This window comes from Colossoma macropomum, unplaced genomic scaffold, assembly GCF_904425465.1.
Source record: "Colossoma macropomum unplaced genomic scaffold, Colossoma_macropomum, whole genome shotgun sequence".
NCBI classification, from domain to species: Eukaryota; Metazoa; Chordata; class Actinopteri; order Characiformes; family Serrasalmidae; genus Colossoma; species Colossoma macropomum.
The window spans coordinates 180,196-199,348 of NW_023495864.1; the positions used below are offsets into that span (position 1 = coordinate 180,196).

General features: G+C 40.8%; 1 protein-coding gene across 1 annotated transcript in view; it reads right to left on the minus strand.

Moving 5' to 3' along the window:
- The window catches only part of LOC118803166 (NACHT, LRR and PYD domains-containing protein 12-like), a 30,844-nt gene extending 13,363 nt beyond the window's left edge, over positions 1–17,481 (minus strand). Inside the window, exons 1-4 of the mRNA XM_036563687.1 lie at positions 17,434–17,481; positions 13,804–13,881; positions 13,511–13,690; positions 3,498–5,540 (exon numbers count right to left, since the gene is read on the minus strand). Of these exons, the coding sequence (XP_036419580.1) occupies positions 3,498–5,540; positions 13,511–13,690; positions 13,804–13,850 (2,270 nt within the window). The 5' untranslated portion in view covers positions 13,851–13,881; positions 17,434–17,481. The remainder of the gene's footprint in view (positions 1–3,497; positions 5,541–13,510; positions 13,691–13,803; positions 13,882–17,433) is intronic.
- Positions 17,482–19,153: the final 1,672 nt, after the last annotated feature.

A 19,153-nucleotide genomic window follows, 5' to 3' on the forward strand; every position in this document is an offset into this window, starting at 1 on the left:
TGTCTGTAACTATCTAAGCACATGTTCAAAACATATTATAATGGAGCTATAAAGCAAGTTTTTTTGAATTTGCTGACAGGAGTGTTTGTTGTTTGCTGCTTTCTCTGCTCTTGCATTGTAGATCTTGTAGTCTCTCATGGCTTTTTACATTTTCAATTAGCTGTTGCATATTACTCGCAAAAAATTACAACCACCAAATTTTGGAAGTCAGTTCTTCTCTCAGTGGATTCACGAGACATCTAGAAAGGACTCAATTCAGCCAACGAAACAACATGAGTATCAGTATGGCAGACCACAAGCTTTTGCTTTGCTCTGAGCACAGGGTGTTTAGTTATGCTTCTCTCTGTCAATAGTCAGCAGTGTTACTAGCTTTGTTTGTGAGAAGTGTAAGTTAGTTTCATGCTTGATACAGAAGATTACTCAGTTAGAGGTGCATGCAGAAGTTAGAAAAGAGCAGGGGTGGGGTCTCAGTGGCATAGTCACATATAGTTAGCTAAAGCTAAAACTACCCCAAGCGAGCACCACTCATCTCCCATTTACATGTCTAATAGGTTTGCCCCACTCAGTGAGACCCTCTGAGATGCCTATTGAAAGAGCTCTGGTTGGAGGTGATTCTCTTTTGCGGTAGTGAAAATAACTTCTTCTTTGGGGCACCAGTAGCAGTTAACTCTTTACCTGGAGCCAGGGCACCAGACAATAGAGGGAACCTGAAGCTGCTAGCTAGCCTTAGATATTCAAGGATAGTCATTCATGTAGGTACTAATGATGTTCGTCTGCAGAAGTCAGAAATAACTATAGACGACATTAAAGAGATGTGTAAATTAATCCAGACAATGTCCGATGCTGTAATATCTTCTGGCTCCATCCCAGTTCCACGTGCTGCTGAAATCTGCGGCAGGTTATGGTTGCTGAACTGCTGATTGTCCAAGTGGTGCTCAGAAAACAATGTGGGATTTGTAGATAATTGGTCTACTTTTAAGGGCAAGCCTGGTCTTTTGAGTCAGAATGGTATCTACTCCTCGCAGATAGCTCATAGTCTCTCAGATACCTGTCAGTGTATCTCTCATATAGCCCACATTAAAGCAGCCAGGCTGGAGGTATAGCAACCATCTAAACAAAAGCTTTAGGCATGAGCCAGAAAGTAGGCTACAATTTCTCTTCTTTTGAAATTCTTTTTCTTAATATAATTGTTTGATGAACAAATAAAAATTCCTTTTCACTAATTACAATCTATAGGCCGCCAGGGCTGTATTCTCAGTTCTTACAGGAATTCTCTGACTTTCTATCAGGTTTAATAACATTTTCGAAATGGCCTCTATCTATCTTAATTGTTGATAATGGATCTTCAAAGATGATATATGCTAAATATAGATACTGACCTTTTGACCTTTGTATACCATGCAGCAGATTTGTAGCAAATACATCAAAGTATGAGACAAATTGTTCAAATTCTTGCATAAATTGTATTACAAAGCTGTGAATTTGAAAATCGTATGAAATGCATGCCATGTCTCCAGTTTACATAAAATTTGACATTTGCATAGTTACACATCTCAGTGATGTTTTGTGCCTTTTCCCTATTGCAATCATGTCTTAAGCCAATATTTCGCTGATGTGCTGGTATCAGCCATGTTTTGAACATAGCAAGCTGCAATTAGAAACCTTGGATTGCAGTGCATCAACATGAACCTTGCAGTGTCTAACCTTTTTACAATATTCACTTGCTGAAATACAGGTTTAGCTATTAAAGCACCCCCTAAAGACCTATATGTACCAAACTTAGCAAGCTATATGTTGTCTAGTATTAGAGTGTGAACGTTTTTTGTGAATTTGGACAAAATCATGAGTTTACCTGTCTGGCTCTGGATCAATGAGTTGATTGGCATGTGGCAGCCATAATGATTAGAATTGGCAATATAGCTTTCATATTTATCAAAAAGCAGCCTTTTGTGGGTATTTTAACGTCACTTTCAGAACTAAACAAACATTTAAGAGCTAGTTTGCAAAGATAGTTTTCATATGTAGTATTTTAGCACCCCCAAGAGGCTGATTTGAATTAACAGCCAGCTGGATTGAAAATACTTATCTACGTGGTTTGCTTGTATAGCAACAAAAAAGCACATTTAGGTGATAATTATTTACCTAATGGACCCAAAACTATTTAAAGAGCAAATTTTAGGTGATTTGAAAAAAAAAAACCTAGGACTAGTTTGCATTATGTTATTTTCAAACAACTGACCAGTGAGGAAAACAGATGCATTTTAAAAAAAACTAACTCTAATTGCCAAATTGCTAGGGGCTCTGTAGTGCACGATAACGATCGAGTTTCATGTCTACAAGTGAAATAGAAAACAAAGCATACATGATTTTACTGTTGGAAACATGCATAGCGCACTTTAAAGACAGAAATGTACCAAAATGAAATGCCTATCTCAGAGTGTAAGTATATCCTTTGAAATTTCCTCAAAATAGAACCAAGTATTCTTGAATTTCAGCAGTTTAACCTAACAAAAATCCATTCCAAAAATTTTTTTGCATATGGCAGCCATATTGTTTTTAAATGTCACAATAATTTTCATCAGCAGATCAGCAGCAAATTTTTAACAAAGAACTCAAAATATGAGACATTGTGGAAACCTTTTGCCCAATCATTTATTTAAATAGGGTCAAATATATGCCTTTTCTTTATATTTATATTAAAATGTAACTTACAGTTTAAAAAACAAAGTATGAATTAGCAAAAAATATATTTAATGTAATTTTATCAACCCTCAAATCTCCCTTAAAACAAAAGGTACTTGAGAATAAAAGCAGTGAACATGATTCAGTGAAAGGCACTGAGAGTCTATAACACCATGACACTTAAGAGCCGATTTGTCATTCAGCAAAAGCACACATTGTGTTGTGAGACTGAAATATTATGTTGGGTTAAATTTAGTATACACTTATCTTGACAAACAACAACTGTCTGATTTGTAAACAAACTAAATTAGTATATTCCAGTCAGTGACAAAGAGAGGATATTGCTTGCCAATATTAATAATTACCCATGTTAGCTTGATTAATTTTTAGGATTTTCTACGTCATCAACAAACTAGCAACTATGTAGCTTAACTTACTGGAGTAAGCACTGATATTTCTCACAGTCCCACTGATACAAAGTGTTACTCTCTCTGACAACACAGGATGTTGTGATCGTGTAACCCCTCTTTATTAGAAACACTTACTTTGTGCTTCCACTCACTGGTCACTTTATTAGAAACACCTACCTCGTACATCTCCTCTCTGCCCTCTTATGAGAGTGGCCTACTATTTTAAAAACATACTAAATATCTGATCTTTGATAAAGAACTGACACAAACCTGCAGCTAGTCTAACTGCAAACTAGCAAAATGGAGCTACAAGGTTTACATTCTATTTACATATTTTAGCTAATATGTAGCCAATTATTCAATGACCAATGTTCAAATATTCAATAATTTAGATATACCACTCACCAAGCTTTTCTGCAGACAGTCAGAGCTGGGATCAGTCTCCTATAACCCTCCTCTGATGTGTTGTATTTCTTCAGGTCCAGCTCATCCAGAACCTCCCCTGAGGTCAGGAACACACAGGCTAATGCTGAACACTGTCCAGGAGAGAGTTTCTCCTCTGAGTGTCTCTGTGATTTTAGATACTCCTGAAGCTCTCTGGAGAGAGACTGGTCATTCATCTCAGACAGACAGAGGAACAGATTGATTGATCTATCAGTTGAAATGTAATATTGTTTATTATCCTCTTTGATTAGTTTCTTGACATACACTGTGATTTTCTCTGAGTTGTTCTGTGTTGGGGTCAGTAGACCCTGTAGGAGTCTCTGATTGGACTCCAGTGTGAGGCCCAGCAGGAAACGGAGGAAAAGATCCAGCTGTCCATTCTGACTCTTTACTGCTTTATTCACTGCTCTCTTCAGCAACTTATGCAGTGGAACATTCTCAAACCCCTTTCTGTGCTTATGTGTCATAGGCCAGATTTGGTGAGGGAGAAATGTAATATAATTATATTTTTGGGGACCGTGATCATGATCAACATACAGGAACATCTGCAGAGCTTCCATGTTCTTGATCTCATAGCAGTGAAACACATAGACAGCAGCCAGGAACTCCTGAAAGCTCAGATGAACAAAGCAGTAGACCTTCCTCTGGTGAACCACACATTCCTCCCTAAAGATCTCAGTGAAAATCCCAGAATACACTGAGGCCTCAGTGACATCAATGCTGCTCTCTCTCAGGTCCTCTTCATAGAACATCACATTGCCCTTCATCAGCTGTTTGAAAGCCAGTTCAGCCAGTTTCAGAAGAACGGTTCTGTTGGACTCCAGCAGGTTCTTTGGGTTTCTCTCGTCTTCCTCCTCATACTTCTCGTTCTTCATGTTGGTCTGAGTGATCAGGAAGTGTGAGTACATTTCAGTCAGAGTTTTTGGGATTTCTGTATGATGCTGTTTCATGATTCTCTGAAGAACAGTGGCTGAGATCCAGCAGAAGACTGGAATGTGGCACATGATGTGGAGGCTCCTCACTGTCTTAATGTGGGAGATGATTCTCTGGGCTTGGTCTTCATTACTGATCCTCTTCCTGAAGTACTCCTCCTTCTGTGGGTCACTGAATCCCTGAATCTCTGTCACACGGTTGATGTATTTAGGAGGGATCTGATTGGCTGCTGCTGGTCGGGAGGTTATCCAGATCAGAGCAGAGGGAAGCAGCTCTCCTTTGATGAGGTTTGTCATCAACACTCCCACCGATGATGTCATGGTGATGTCAGATACTTTGTCACACTGTTTAAAGTTCAGTGGAATTCTGCTTTCATCCAGACCATCAAATATAAACACAGCTTTGATCTGATCATAAATCTCTGGGTCCAGATCTTTGAGCTCAGGATGGAAGTCACACAGAAGTCCATGAAGACTGTATTGATCATCTTTAATCAGGTTCAGCTCCCGGAACGGAAGCACAATCATGATCTCTACATCCTGATTGGCTTTTTCTTCAGCCCAGTCCAGAATGAACTTCTGCACAGAGACAGTTTTTCCAATTCCAGCGATGCCTTTAGTCAGAACAGCTCTGAGCTCTGGCTCTTCTGGTCTGTGATCTTCTCTTTCTCTGTGTCTGAGTCTGTCAGCCTTCACAGCTCTAATGGTCTCTTCTCGTGTTTTTCCTTCAGGACCTTGTAGAGGTTTAAAGATGTCTGAGCAGTTGATTGGAGAGTCTTGTAAGCGTCTCCTGGATGTTTTCTCCATCTGTCGAACCTCGTGTTCTTCATTCACTCCTTCACTCTCTCCCTCTGTGATGTAGAGCTGAGTGTAAATCCTGTTCAGGAGAGTTTTATTCTCTTCTGTTTTTTTTCCCTCAAATAAGCTCTCGCACTTGTTCTTCATGCTGATTTTGTGTCTCTGTAAGACTCTGAGTAGAACATCATCCACTGGTTGGTAAGAATCCTGATTCAGGTCTCCAGTTTCCTCCAACAGAGTGTTTATCTGCAGTGCAGTTTCTGTGGAGCACTGCCTGATGGGGGGCAAACACAGTAACACAAATATTAACACAAATAGGCATAATAACTGCTCATGTAACAGAGGAAAATATTTTAGTAGAATTCAAAGAACATTACAATGTTACAATGTCCATTACAATAAAGTAAGACAGCATGTATTTTTTTTTTACTGGTGCTGCTTTGTGTTATTAAAAAGATTGCTAATTATGAGTTTTTGGTGACTGCTAGTTTTTAGAGTGGAGAAGCATGGTACTGACTAGCTGCTGTTTTTCCTCTGATTATATTCACATACATATGTGTCTAACCAACTTGGTACTGCTGTTGCACTGTTGAGGGACTGATATAGCAGGGTTGCAAATGGTATCGTGACTGTCTTTAACCCTCCTCATTGCAGCTTGTTCTACTGTGAGTTGCTTCTACTTCTTGACCAATATAGAGTTTAAATGATTTGCACATCATTCCTTTTTATTCACATTTTGTACAGTGTCTCAACTTCTTGGGAAATGGGTTTGTACTTCTTGCAGTGTTCCTTGTGTAGACACTGCAGCTCTCAACTCATCATGTCCAACATGTTGACCATGGGGAGGAAATCATGAGTAGACTTAGATGAAAAGCTAGAGATGTTGTCAAAATAGCTCTATGCAGTTACCCAACACATGATGTTACTAGCCACCCTGGCATGCTTTATGGCTTATGCAGATGCAAGGCAAACATATGGAAGACATTGGTAGGGAGGTAGCAAAGATGTTTATTTGCAACTTCCTCATTCTGGCCTTGTTTATGTGTTCAAACCCATACCCATTTGGCAGTAGACTGCTAAGGAGGTGCAGGAACAGATTAATGAATTCCAGAGAGAGAAAAAGCACCGATGATTTCCGCTGCAAAGACAGCTGCTAATAAGAAACAAAAGTAATCATTTGTGATCATAACGAGTTTTCAGGGGATTCAGATGTAGAACTAATAACTATTAGGCAGAAGTCAATGGAGTCAAGTCTTCAGCCCTAGATCCAGCTACCCACTCAAGTCTTGATCGCATGGCTGATTTGCTGTCCATGGTTTTGGATGTTCTGACCACAAGGGAGCAGCATCCTTGATAACCTCACCATAACACATCCAGCAGTGCCCCTAACAAAACCCAATCCTGTCATATTTGCAAGGATCAATTGCATACTACATTTTCACACTGCAGAGCTGAACGCTTATGCTTTGGGTGCCATGCGCCAGGTCACACCAAACAGAATTGCCCAGCAGCTATGCAGCACACACAGTTTATTCCCATGTCCGGCAAGGAATCAACCTCACTCAAGGGAAATGAGTCAACCTACATTCAGAGAAGGGAAGTCAAAGCAAGACAGAAGGCGAACCATCACGTCAGGGGCCTACTGGTGGAGAGACACCCCTTGGTGTGTATGGGTGCAGGAGCTCCCTCTCATCCCCCTTACAGCGCCAATCCTGGCTCCAAGGAGAACTGGAGCTTTCCTTCCCTCTGTTCTGAGAGACTGCTCAGAGTTCCCCCTCTTTCCCCCTCCCATTCCCGCTCCAAGAAAGCCCAGAGCTTGCCTTCTCTCCCCTTCCATCCCCAATCCAAGAAGGCTCAGAGGCTCCCATCCTCTCCCTTCTCACAAACATGACACTGAGGCCCCACCTGCTCATGAACACATCGCCGAGGCACCACCTGTTTGCAAAGATATCAGTGCGACCCTGGCTGGTTCTGCTGCCACCATACACGCAGCCTCCCCTGACATGCCAGTAGCCTCTAAGTCTCCTGCCTGGCTGGTGACTGATCCCCTACCTAAACCACAGGTCCCTGGCCTGAGTTGGGTAATGGGGTATGTGCCACACAATGTCCCCTGGGCCCTTTTTGCAGCTGCAAGAGCTGGCAGGGACCGAATCCTGAATACCACTGAGGGACGCGAGTGATGGTGGGACAAGGACATGAAGCATAAAGGCGGGACACAAGTTGCGAACTCCTCCCCCCAGGCCCCACCCCTGTTCCACAGAGAGACCGCTAGACTACACCTCATGTTTGATCCAGGCAGACGAGCTGTGGGGGCAGTGACAGGGAGGTGGAGCAACGAGCTCTCTGACACTTTCAGCTCAGGAGCTCATGCTGCCTCTAATAAGAGCCTTTAAAAAAGAGCTAAGAGGGAACAGAGAGAGAAAGAGAGGGGCGAGCAGCAGCAACGATAGAATGAAAAGCTGAAAAGCTTGATTTGGATAAAAATACTGAAAAGTCTCACTTTGAAGCCCTGAAAAGGGGTCAGCTTTGGTTGTAGGTTGTTTTGTTTGGTTGGTGTGAAAATAAAGTTGAAATGGCTGCTGCAGATGTCACCCCCAAAAGGAAATACTGCTGTGAATGGGACTCCTGCTTGTGAGGGAGCTCTAAAAGGTCTCAAGAAAGCTTTGCTCACTCATATTGTAGTGGCACACCCAGACTTTAGACAGCCTTTTACATTGTCAACCAAAATTCCTCCAAGGTGCTTGGCACAGTTCTTTCACCTTAAGTTCTTTGCCTTAATGTGGGCTATTTGCGACAAGTTTAGCAACGGGCTAAAAGGACATACCTTTACAGTTGGGACAGACAACAATCCACTGATGCACATTCTGAAAAAGCCATTGATGCGTGTGAACAGAGATGGGTCACTAAGCTTGCTGCATTTGATTTTGACTTTAAGTATGTGCCTGGTCCTAAAAGATAGTAGCTGATGCCTTGACTGTCATTTGCTGATGATAGGATCAGCCATCAAATCATTCATGAGCCATACAAAGACCTACTGAATGAGTCAGAGAAACTGTCCAATGGTTCTGTCCAAGACTTCCTCAGGTTATCTACTACAAGCCATTATATGCAGTTTTTCCTCAAAACAGAATCCACCACAGCAAGCTATTGTGGGTCAGCGAGAGGTCAGAAAGAAGTTTTTCAAGTGCTGAAATTTCTGCTGTTTTTAAAAGCCATATTGAATGGCTTGCTGCACCTCGCACCTGAGCTAACCATGTATAGCAATTTTCTGACACTGGACAAGTCACACAGTTTTCTTAGCCACTCAAAGACCTGCAGGCAAAGCAGTTAGAGGATGTGTGATTGCGCTTGTTGAATGAAATGCAGGTCATCCAAAAGAGAGATGAACACAAAATGCCCTAAAACTACTTAAACAGTGAGAGACGTTCACACTGGAGGATGAAATACTGTACTGAGTGTCAAAGGACCTGTTAACAGAACATAAGAGGTTTCTGTTCATGGTCATTGTCTTTGAAGGACAAAGTCATGAAAGGATATTACAATGAGGCAGGTCATCAAGGCCAGTTCAGAACATTGTATGTCAGAGGTTCTACTGGACAGACCTTGACTGTGATGTGAGGAGATATGTCAAGACATGCTCCCACTGTGTTATTAGAAAAATGCTTAACCCAGAAGGATGTGCACAGCTCAAAAGTATTAAAACAACAGCACCTTTAGAGCATAGACTTTTGGTCTGCTGAGGAGGGCACTGGCAAATCAGTTGATGTTTGAGTAATCACTGTTGAAAAAAACTTGTACACGCTTTTATTGTCCAAATCTGTTGTTAAGAAGTTGTGGGACAATTAAATTTGTTTTTTTGGCTTTCCAGAATGTGTGCACACTGATCAGGTTACTAACTTTTGAGATTGTGCTGATCAGTCATCTTTTGCAGCTCTCAGGGGTGAAAAAATCACACCACAGCTTACCATCCAATGGGTAATGGAATGACTGAATGATTCAACTATAACTTGGATGATATGATTAGGGCCCTTCCTGCAAGTCCCAAACACCAGTGGGCACAGATGCTTCATATACTGACATTTATGTACAATTGTACAGCACATGAAACAACTGCATTTCCAGTTTTACCTCATGTTTGGCCAAGTCCCACGCATTCATACTGACATTGTCTTTAAGAGTGTGTTAAAGAATCACGATGAGTCCCTGAAAGCTAAGGGTTCTGAAATTAAGACTGGTGATTGAGTTCTTGTGGTGAGCTCTTGTGGGTGAGCATGTGCACCATAAGTTGGCTGACAGGTGGGAGAGCAGTGTATACTCTGTTGTTGACCAGAATAAACAAACCCATATCTACAAGAACAAGAATCCTATGACTGGCAAAATGAGAGTAGTCTACTGCAATCTCTTGCTCAGGGTGAACCTTTTGGTATTCTCATATGAAACTGAAGATTTATTCAGTGACTTGTCAGATTAGAATGAGGAAGTTTCTGTTTCCAATCATGAGGGCCAATCCCATAATCTAGATGGACTGGAAATGAATTGCCTGCTCAAGGAACCAACATCGGCAATAAAAGAAATGAGAATGTGAATGACAGGACAGGGGTTGATACAGGGGTTGATCGCAGGAACCTGATGTTGACAGTATGATAGTTGTGGATGTGGTGCCAGCCCTGGACACTGCTGATATGGTTCATGGGACAACACAGAAGCGCATGAACCACTTATAGCTAGATCAAGAGTTGGTTGCATTCTGAAGCCTGTCAATCACCTGATATACACCATGGGTAGTCTTTTTCAAACCCAAAATGACACTTTAGGAAAATGGGCAAATTCAATAGTCAGGCACACATGTACACAAAAAGTTATAACTCACACATGGGTCTTCTTTCTTTTTGGAATTTTGGTTGAGTAAAAGCCAGTGAGTCTTAAGGGAACTGCAGGCATAAAGTGTGAAAGGCACCTCATTCAGTCATGACTGTAGATAGGGTAATACATACGGTACTTCTCCTTCTCTTTACCTTTCTAGCTGACTGCCTGCATTTGTATGTGATGGTTTCTTCTCAGTTCCAGTGAAATGTACTCATTGTGTTATCATAAGTTTTCTTATTATTTTCTTTTTCTTGCTCCTTCACTGTACATAGTTTTGCTGTAACTGTTGCATATAATTTGGGCAAATTTAAATGGAGGAGAATGTAACAGAGAAAAAAAAACATTATTGTAAGTAAAATTATTTTAGTAGAATTTGCCAAAATTGGTTCTAAGAGAGAATAGAATTTGATATATTTTTCTATGGGCACACAATGACATTCCACAGAGGGATTATTGCATATTTAATGAAGCAAACTTCTATAATGTGCAGTTCAGTCTGGTTTTGCCTCAAAAAGGTATGGTTAGTTTAGACATTTTCTCCAATCTCTTTATCTATTTATTTTTAGTAAGTGTTTATAAGTTTTGTTATCATACTTTCATGCAATAATCACATATATACAGTATATACAGTACATATATACAGTATATCACAAATATACAGTGTGTATATTTTTGTTGGTGCTGCCTCATTTGTGTTATTATAAAGTTTGCTAATTAATTAATTGCTGCATCTATCTTCCAGCCAGAGCTAGCTATGCTAGTACTGTGTACCATGTGGTCTAAATGATACATGAAACTGATTTTTTTGGTGCCTTATAGCTATTAAAGTGGATACTGACTAGCTGCTGTTTTTCTTCTTATACTTAAATAATAAAAATAATAATAATGATAATAATAGATATGTGTATTGTATTTTCTCTAGCTTTGCTTAATATTCCACGTTGTATTTCTTTTGTTTTTTTATTACTGTTTTATTATATAACCAAGTAAGATGAGCTGTTTTATACTAAAAAAGTTGAGTCTATGCTTTAGTAATTTATATCATAATTGCTATAAGTTCAGTCTGATCTTACATTTACAGCATTTAGCAGACACTCTTATCCAGAGCGACTTACAAAAAGTGCTTTGTCTATCTAGAGAAAGTATCTTTGCTAGTTACCAATAGCTTAGAGAGAAGCTAGTCCTGAGCTAGTCACTGTCAAGCTAGTCAGATACTGCTAGAAACAAAAAGTCACTGTTTATACCCAGAGAAAAAGGAACAGAGTTAAACACAGCAGTGCAATACAATACAATACATAAGTGCAGTACAATACATTACAATGAATACTTAATTCAGTGCTCATTTAAGTGCTGTATAAAGAGACGGTCTTCAGTCTGCGTTTGAAGACAGCAAGTGACTCTGCTGTACGGACAGCCAGTGGGAGTTCGTTCCACCACCTGGGCACCAGTACACAGAAAAGTCTTGATGTTTGTCTTCCGTGCGTCTTGAAGGATGGTGGGTCAAGTCGAGCAAGTTGCAGTAGCCAAGCCTTGAGATGACAACAGACTGCACTAGCACCTGGGTGGCCTCTCGAGTGAGAAAGGGTCTGATCCTCCGGATGTTGTACAGGAGAAATCTGCATGACCGAGTTAGGTTCGTGATATGAGCGGAGAACGATAACTGGCCATCCAGAATCACACCTAGACTTCTTGCCTCTACAGACGGGACAATCAGAGAGTTTTGCTGCTGAAAAGATATGCTATCAGAGTGGAGAGGCACAATACTCATTTGCTGCTGTTTTTCCTCCGATTATACTCAAACACACGGATTTGACTCCAGTAACCAACCAACTTGGTTTTGTTGTTGCTTTACTGAGGGACCGAGACAGCAGGGTTACACTATGTAGCTGGCTGATGAACTTTGTCTTTCATCAAGAAACTGTTTCAAATGCTAAAGGCTCAGTATGTACATATAATTAGATTTATGTTTTGTTTCTAGTTTTGGCATTAGATCCCCTGACAATTTTTTTCTTTGCTGAGCTAAAAAAATGTAATGCTGTTAAAAATGGAAAAAGAAATATGACCCACAGTTCCCACAGGCTCTTTTTCTTATCTCCTGACCTCAGTAGAGCCCTAAACAAGCAGTTTTTCTACAGAGGCTCTTATTGTAAGGCAGGGCTAGCCCGCTAGGTGTGTTTATGTTTTGGGGGAACAGGGAGAACCTGGATGGGGTTGAGGGATGAGGCGGAGAGTTATAAGTTTTGGTCAGAGAGCAAACTGTGAGTAAAAGTTATCAGGCGTGAGGGAAGGCTGGAGCCAGAGACAGCCTTTAATAAAGTCTACAGTTGTGGAAAAGCTGCGTGCCTCCTTCCGTAGTGGTGGAATGCTATATTTGGTGTCAGGACCTTACAAACTTGCACCAAGAGATACTGTCTTTTCAGCCACTAGTATTAGCCACTAAGCTAGCAAAGAGAATGGAGAATGGAGTGCTGGCTTCAAGTGAAAATTGAGGACAATGGCAGTAAACAGACATTGCTGTGTACTCAGCTGCAGCAGAGTAAGCCTTGGACCAGCTCTGTGTGCAGCAGAAGAGAGAAGGAAGGGGGAGAGGATTGGGTGGGAGCGCGCTAGCTAGCGCTGAAGCTAAATTCAAGGCTGTGCCATTTGAAACTGCTGGTAGTGCTTCAGAAACCCACCACACACGGATATATAAGGCAGTGGCTTGACATTTCCCCCTGGGTGCCGGAGGCTGCAGACCAAGCCTTGGAAAAAATGCAGTGTACCACAAAGAAAGACTCATACCCCATTCCATGCTTGGATGAATCTTTAGATCTAGTGGCCACTTGGTTTTTCATCTTTAGACTTGAGAAGCGGATACTGACAGGTCCCATTGTCCCCAGAGGCTAGACCCCAAACAGCATTCTGCCCAGGCAGGGGGCTATGGTATTTCAAGGTTCTTGCTTTCGGGCTCTAACGAATGACTATCTAGCACAAACTGATTTTATGAATAATGTAGTATTTATCACAAGGAAAGAGGACACACAACTTATGCACAAGGTCTTGCACTCTATTAAAGGATGTAGTCAGCTAACAGTTAGCTCTAGCATTAGCTCGGTTCTGCCCTCACTTGCTTCCAAGCCCTGACTGACTAGTTCTTCCTGTTGTAACACAATGTACACATTGCTTGAACACAGTACAATATTTTTAAGTGCCACATCTGTGAAACTCTGTAGATAATTGAAAGACATGGTGATACCACATAGTGACTGAACATGCAGAACTGTCCTTCTCCACTGCTGAGATTTAAAGTCACAGTCATGGAGCAAAAGGTGTTCGTGTTCAATAATCCAAACTTCTTAAACTGTTGATTCAGTGTTATAGTAAAGGAAAATATCTCACTCTGGGTCAGAATGTCCAGTTTCACTGCTGTATGCAGGAAGGTCCCCAATAGACTGGTCACTCTTCATAGAGATACAGCTGGCTTCTCCTTCACCTCTGCTGAATCCAGGTGGGATCCCCATGGACCAGTCACTCTTTATAGACACACAGCTGTGCTCTGGAGATCCTGCACACTTTACACTGACAGCAAGTTGAGAGAAAAATGTGTTTTTATTTATTTTTTTAGCTTTTTTCTTTTAGTACATTTTTCATTTGTTCTTTTTTATAATGAGTGCTGATATAAAGTTACTCACATTGGGTGAAAGGTTCCTCCTCCACTGCTGGAGTGATGCTCCATCATGGAGCTGTTACTCTGGAATTCTCCCTGTGAACTATTCAGACACACAAAACACACATAGGATGTTGAACACACTCACTGTAAGATCCTGAGTTTGTTGTCACTAAAGCATCATGCTGTACTTGATAAACAAATGAAACTACGATGTTTGAAGAGTCTTTAATCTCTGTATTCAGAGTTATGTGCACATATTGAGGAGATAACATTGAAATTACACACATCTGTATTCAGACATCAGATTTATCTCTCCAGTTTAGCTCTGCTAATTAAATTGTACACGCGTCTCAATTCAGTTTGAAACATTGTTCTCTTGTGTGATATTGATTCTGCAGGACTATCTGACTGATTGTTATAACCACAATATTTCAAACAAAAGTTTGTCTTTGGCCTTTACTGAATACACAACTATCAATGTTTCATGTATAGATATAATTTTAAAAATAGAAAATCAAATTAATAAATGCAGAAACATGTATCTTTACATTTTTATTTGTTATTAATTTTATTAACAATAACAATAATTGAAAAAGAAGCAAGATATATTCAACTGCCTGTACAACTATTTATGGTGAACAGCATGACATTCCCTGCATGTTTTAAACAAAATGCAGTTTGTTATTCCACACCAATTCATTTGGGGTCTTGCTGGTCACGTTATGGAATTCTGTGAAAAAAAATCAAGCAAATCCCTTTACTTACTTCCAGAAAACAAGCAAAGCTTCATAGTTTAGTTAGCAGGTTTTAAATCACATCTTAAATATTAAGTTTACAGAATGACTGAACTGAACTATCCCTGGCGGGCAGCCAACCACCAGCTCTGTGAGTGTCCTCTCCGTCAGTGTGCTGGAGTGGAGCGATTGAACACTGAATCCTCCCCCTGGGCATGGTGGAACTCCTGACATCTCACAACGTCAAGTCTGGTGCTACTCTGGCTGATGGCAGCTGCAATGCACTCCTCTCAGCCACCTTCTATTTTCCAAGGTTGTATCTTCTTCAAGCTCCTCCACTGTGTAGCACTGTGCTGCTACACTATGGTAGCATTTGTTGTTCGTTTCTATATCGAAGATGAGTTCAGCTCTCTGCTTTGGCAGCAGCTGCTTGAAGGCTGGTCAGTGTGGCAAGCAGTTCATCCAGCAGCAGTATGTTCAGGAAGTGTTGCAGCACCAACTCCTCCTGCGCAAACTTCTTGAATGTTGGGTATGCTTGTTGCGCCATTGTGGTCAGTTCCACCACAGCACACTTATCCATTCTGACCACACTACTGGCACCTGCCAAAGGCGTCACTGGAGGGCTGTTGTCAATGCTACTAAGTTGTCATATTGTTGCAGCAGCAGATCCACAACCACCTGTAATGATTTCCCTTCCAGTGCCGAATACAGCCGCATTGCAGTGATAGCCACCTTCCAGCTGTGATGCCAGGCAACCACTTGTAGCCGTGTAGAGAACAACTCCCAGGCACCCTCATCATTGTTCCATGGTCAGAGGACATTTCCTTTACTGCCTTCCTCAGGTAGCCACCTCACTCTCCGCTGTCTTGACCCATCTCGAAAAAGGCAGACATACACTATATTGCCAAACGTATTCACTCATCTGCCTTCACACGCAAATGAACTTAAGTGACATCCCATTCTTAATCCATAGGGTTTAATACAATGTCAGCCCACCCTTTGCAGCTATAACAGCCTCAACTCTTCTGGGAAGGCTTTAGGCTTTAGGAGTGTTCATGGGAATTTTTGACCATTCTTCCAGAAGCACATATGTGAGGTCAGACACTGATGTAGGACGAGAAGACCTGGCCTCTAATTCATCCCAAAGGTGTTGTATCGGGTTGAGGTCAGGTCGGTGTGCAGGCCAGTCAAGTTCTTCCACACCAAACTCGCTCATCCATGTCTTTATGGACCTTGCTTTGTGCACTGGTGTGCAGTCATGTTGGAACAGAAAGGGGCCATCCCCAAACTGTTCCCACAAAGTTGGGAGCATGAAATTGTCCAAAATCTCTTGGTCTGCTGAAGCATTAAGAGTTCCTTTCACTGGAACTAAGGGGCCGAGCCCACCTCCTGAAGAACAACCCCACACCATAATCCTCCCCACCAAACTTTACACTTGGCACAATGCAGTCAGACAAGTACCGTTCTCCTGGCAACCGCCAAACCCAGACTCGTCCATCGGATTGCCAGACGAAGAAGCGTGATTGGTCACTCCCGAGAACACGTCTCCACTGCTCTAGAGTCCAGTGGCGGCGCTTTACACCACTGCATTCGACGCTTTGCATTGTGCTTGGTGATGTAAGGCTTGGATGCAGCTGCTTGGCCTTGGAAACTCATTCCATGAAGCTCTCTACGCTGTTCTTGAGCTAATCTGAAGGCCACATGAAGCGATTGACTCTACAGAAAGTTGGCGACCTCTGTGCACTATGTGAGCCCGCTCTGTCATTTTACGTGGCCGACCACTTCACAGCTGAGTTGCTGTCGTTCCCAATCGCTTCCACTTTGTCATAATACCACTGACAGTTGACTGTGGAATATTTAGTAGCGAGGAAATTTCACAACTGGACTTGTTGCACAAGTGGCGTCCTATCATGGTACCACGCTGGAATTTACTGAGCTCCTGAGAGCGACCCATTCTTTCACTAATGTTTGTAGGAGCAGTCTGCATGCCTAGATGCTTGGTTTTATACACCTGTCGTCATGAAAGTGATTTGAACACCTGAATACAATGATTTGGATGGAAGAGTGAATGCTTTTGGAAATATAGTGTAGCAATTGTTACCCCCTTCCCCTGGGCTAGGTCTTCTTTGCCGTCTGCCTTTGAGTTTGTTGATGAAACGCTTGATTTCTTCAAATTCGACAGCCACATCCCACTTCTGAAAACAGTGTAGTGTTGGCAAAGAAGAAGAACTGCACAACATTGCATGTACAGGCAAATGTTCTTTTATTTTCAACAGGAACTTCAATAACAACACAGAAATGCTCAGTTCAGTGTTACCCCAACACAAAACACATGGAGGGGGCAATCCAGGAAGACTTGACACATGAGGAGGGTAGACAAGCACATACACAAAACCCATCCACCTCGGTCACAATTACACCTCCAATTGCAACCTGCAAATACCAATTACTACAAAAACAACAACAACAACCACAACCAACTATCCTTTTTACACAGGAATATGGCCATACCCCCTAGGCTCCCCACAGTAATGCAATAATTCAACTTATTAACTGAATAGCAAGTGGTTCATTGGCTGGGTCAGAACTGTAGAATAGAGAAACCATAAACATGTGCAGAGCCAAAGATCACCAGGACTGGGATTAGTAACCCCTGGTCTACTCTATAGCACAATTATATCAATAACAAACACAGCTTACTGTTCATGCTTTAAATTAAGGTCTGCTGTTTCACTTCACGTCTACTTCCTTACATTCTTACCTAGAAGCTTCTCTGCTAGATGTTTTTTTTTTAACATCAGCTAGAACTTTAATCCTCCACTGAGTTTAGTTTAAATCTTTAAAACACTCACATGTGCGTTCTTTCTTTATTCTACACATGAGCATTGTACATAGATTTCTGTATATAATAAACTTACCTTGTGGAATAAAGTCACTGTCTCTCTCCTTCTTCTCCGACAGCGTCAGTTTACTTTACTTTTGCTTTTGATTCAGGAAGTGCTACAGGAAATGTGAAACTACTGAATCAGGACACTGTCCTCTATGGATTTACTATTCCAGCTCAGTAAAGAACTCATCTCATTCCCTGAAAGGGAACCAGAGGTGCTAACAGTAAAAATAAAGGCATACAAACAAACTCAAAACAAACTAAATTATACAGTCGAATGTAAAGGTTTGTACAAAGAAATTGCACACTTTGTATTTTAGATTATTTATTTATTTTCAAATTACAATTGGCATATTTGTGTTCTTTGCAGAAAACGTGTTACTTATTTACACTTACAAAATCAAAAGAAATGGGAGTATTCAATTTTTCAACTTCCTTTTACTCTGTTGTTGTTGGAAAATCTCTTTACATAAATTACATTAAAGAAAAACATAAAGGCAAAAGGCTGAAAAAGAGTGAAAAACAATAAAAAAAAAAAAAAATGCAGTGTTATTTTTCCAGCACTCTGAGTGAGGAATTTCACCACCTGCGATATTGCTAGTGTTTAACCTCCAGGAGAGCTGATTAAACTCAGGATAGCAGTTCTACTGGAGGCTTTACCAGCACCCTGAGTAAGGAAGATCACAGAGTTGTCTCTTTACTGGAATCTTGATGAGGATTGTCCAACTTTGTTCAAGAGAGACATTTTTTTCTGGATGGAGAGGGTTACATTAGTGTGCATTTCTGTGGGTGGTGCCACCCATCCCCCACTGGCAGTACCTGTCTTTTAGGTGTCCTGTGTCTGTACATGTCTGTGTGTGAGTAATACTTTGAAACATCCACTGCTACATGAAGAGCAAAACTATTTGATTTATATGGATTTATATGTTTATTACCAGCATTACCAGCTGGTTAGGTATATATATATGGGTGATTCCATAATTGAGGTGCCATTAAGTCTATTTAATTTTTTTTACACATTTGTTAGCATAGAAAACATACATTTAATGTATCATGGATTACTGTACCCATTATACATAGAGTACAGTTTGCTAGCTATTTCTCCTAAGTTTCCCATAATTCTTCATAATTTCTTCTTGCATATGAGAGAGGAAGTACTTGGGTTTCACCTTCTGTCTTTAAGTAGAGTTATTGGCTTGTTAGATTTAAATTTGTTTAAATTTTTGTTAAATTTTGTTACCAAGTTCCCACAAATTCCCATAATGCCTCAAAATGTCTATTGCCTCTTAAAAGAAGAAGTCACTGGCTTTCACCAATTTTGGGTAAAATTTATGGTACTCTTACAACAGTTTAACCCAGTGTTGATTTTCTTTACTGTAATATATTCCTCTGAAAATCATAATACTTACATCATACACAATCACAATTTACTGTGTTCAACAGTTAAACAGTAAACAGACAAAGTGAAAGAAAGAGAGATAGAAAGAGAGCAGAGTCAGGCTGTGATGAACTGACTAAAGTCTGTGATGTGGTATCATCTTTAAAGTGAGATTGGGGAGTAAATGTATCTTTGCTAGTGCATTTTTAAGTTACACACCAAATGCAGAAACTTCATAGCTTTTTTAACGATTTGATTTTAGCCCTATTTTGTTAAGTGATATTCTGATGTGTCTTAGTGATACTAATAAAAACAGCTAGAGGAGCAATTTGCAATAAACTCACATGACTGGGTACAAAAAGAGCATTTTGTA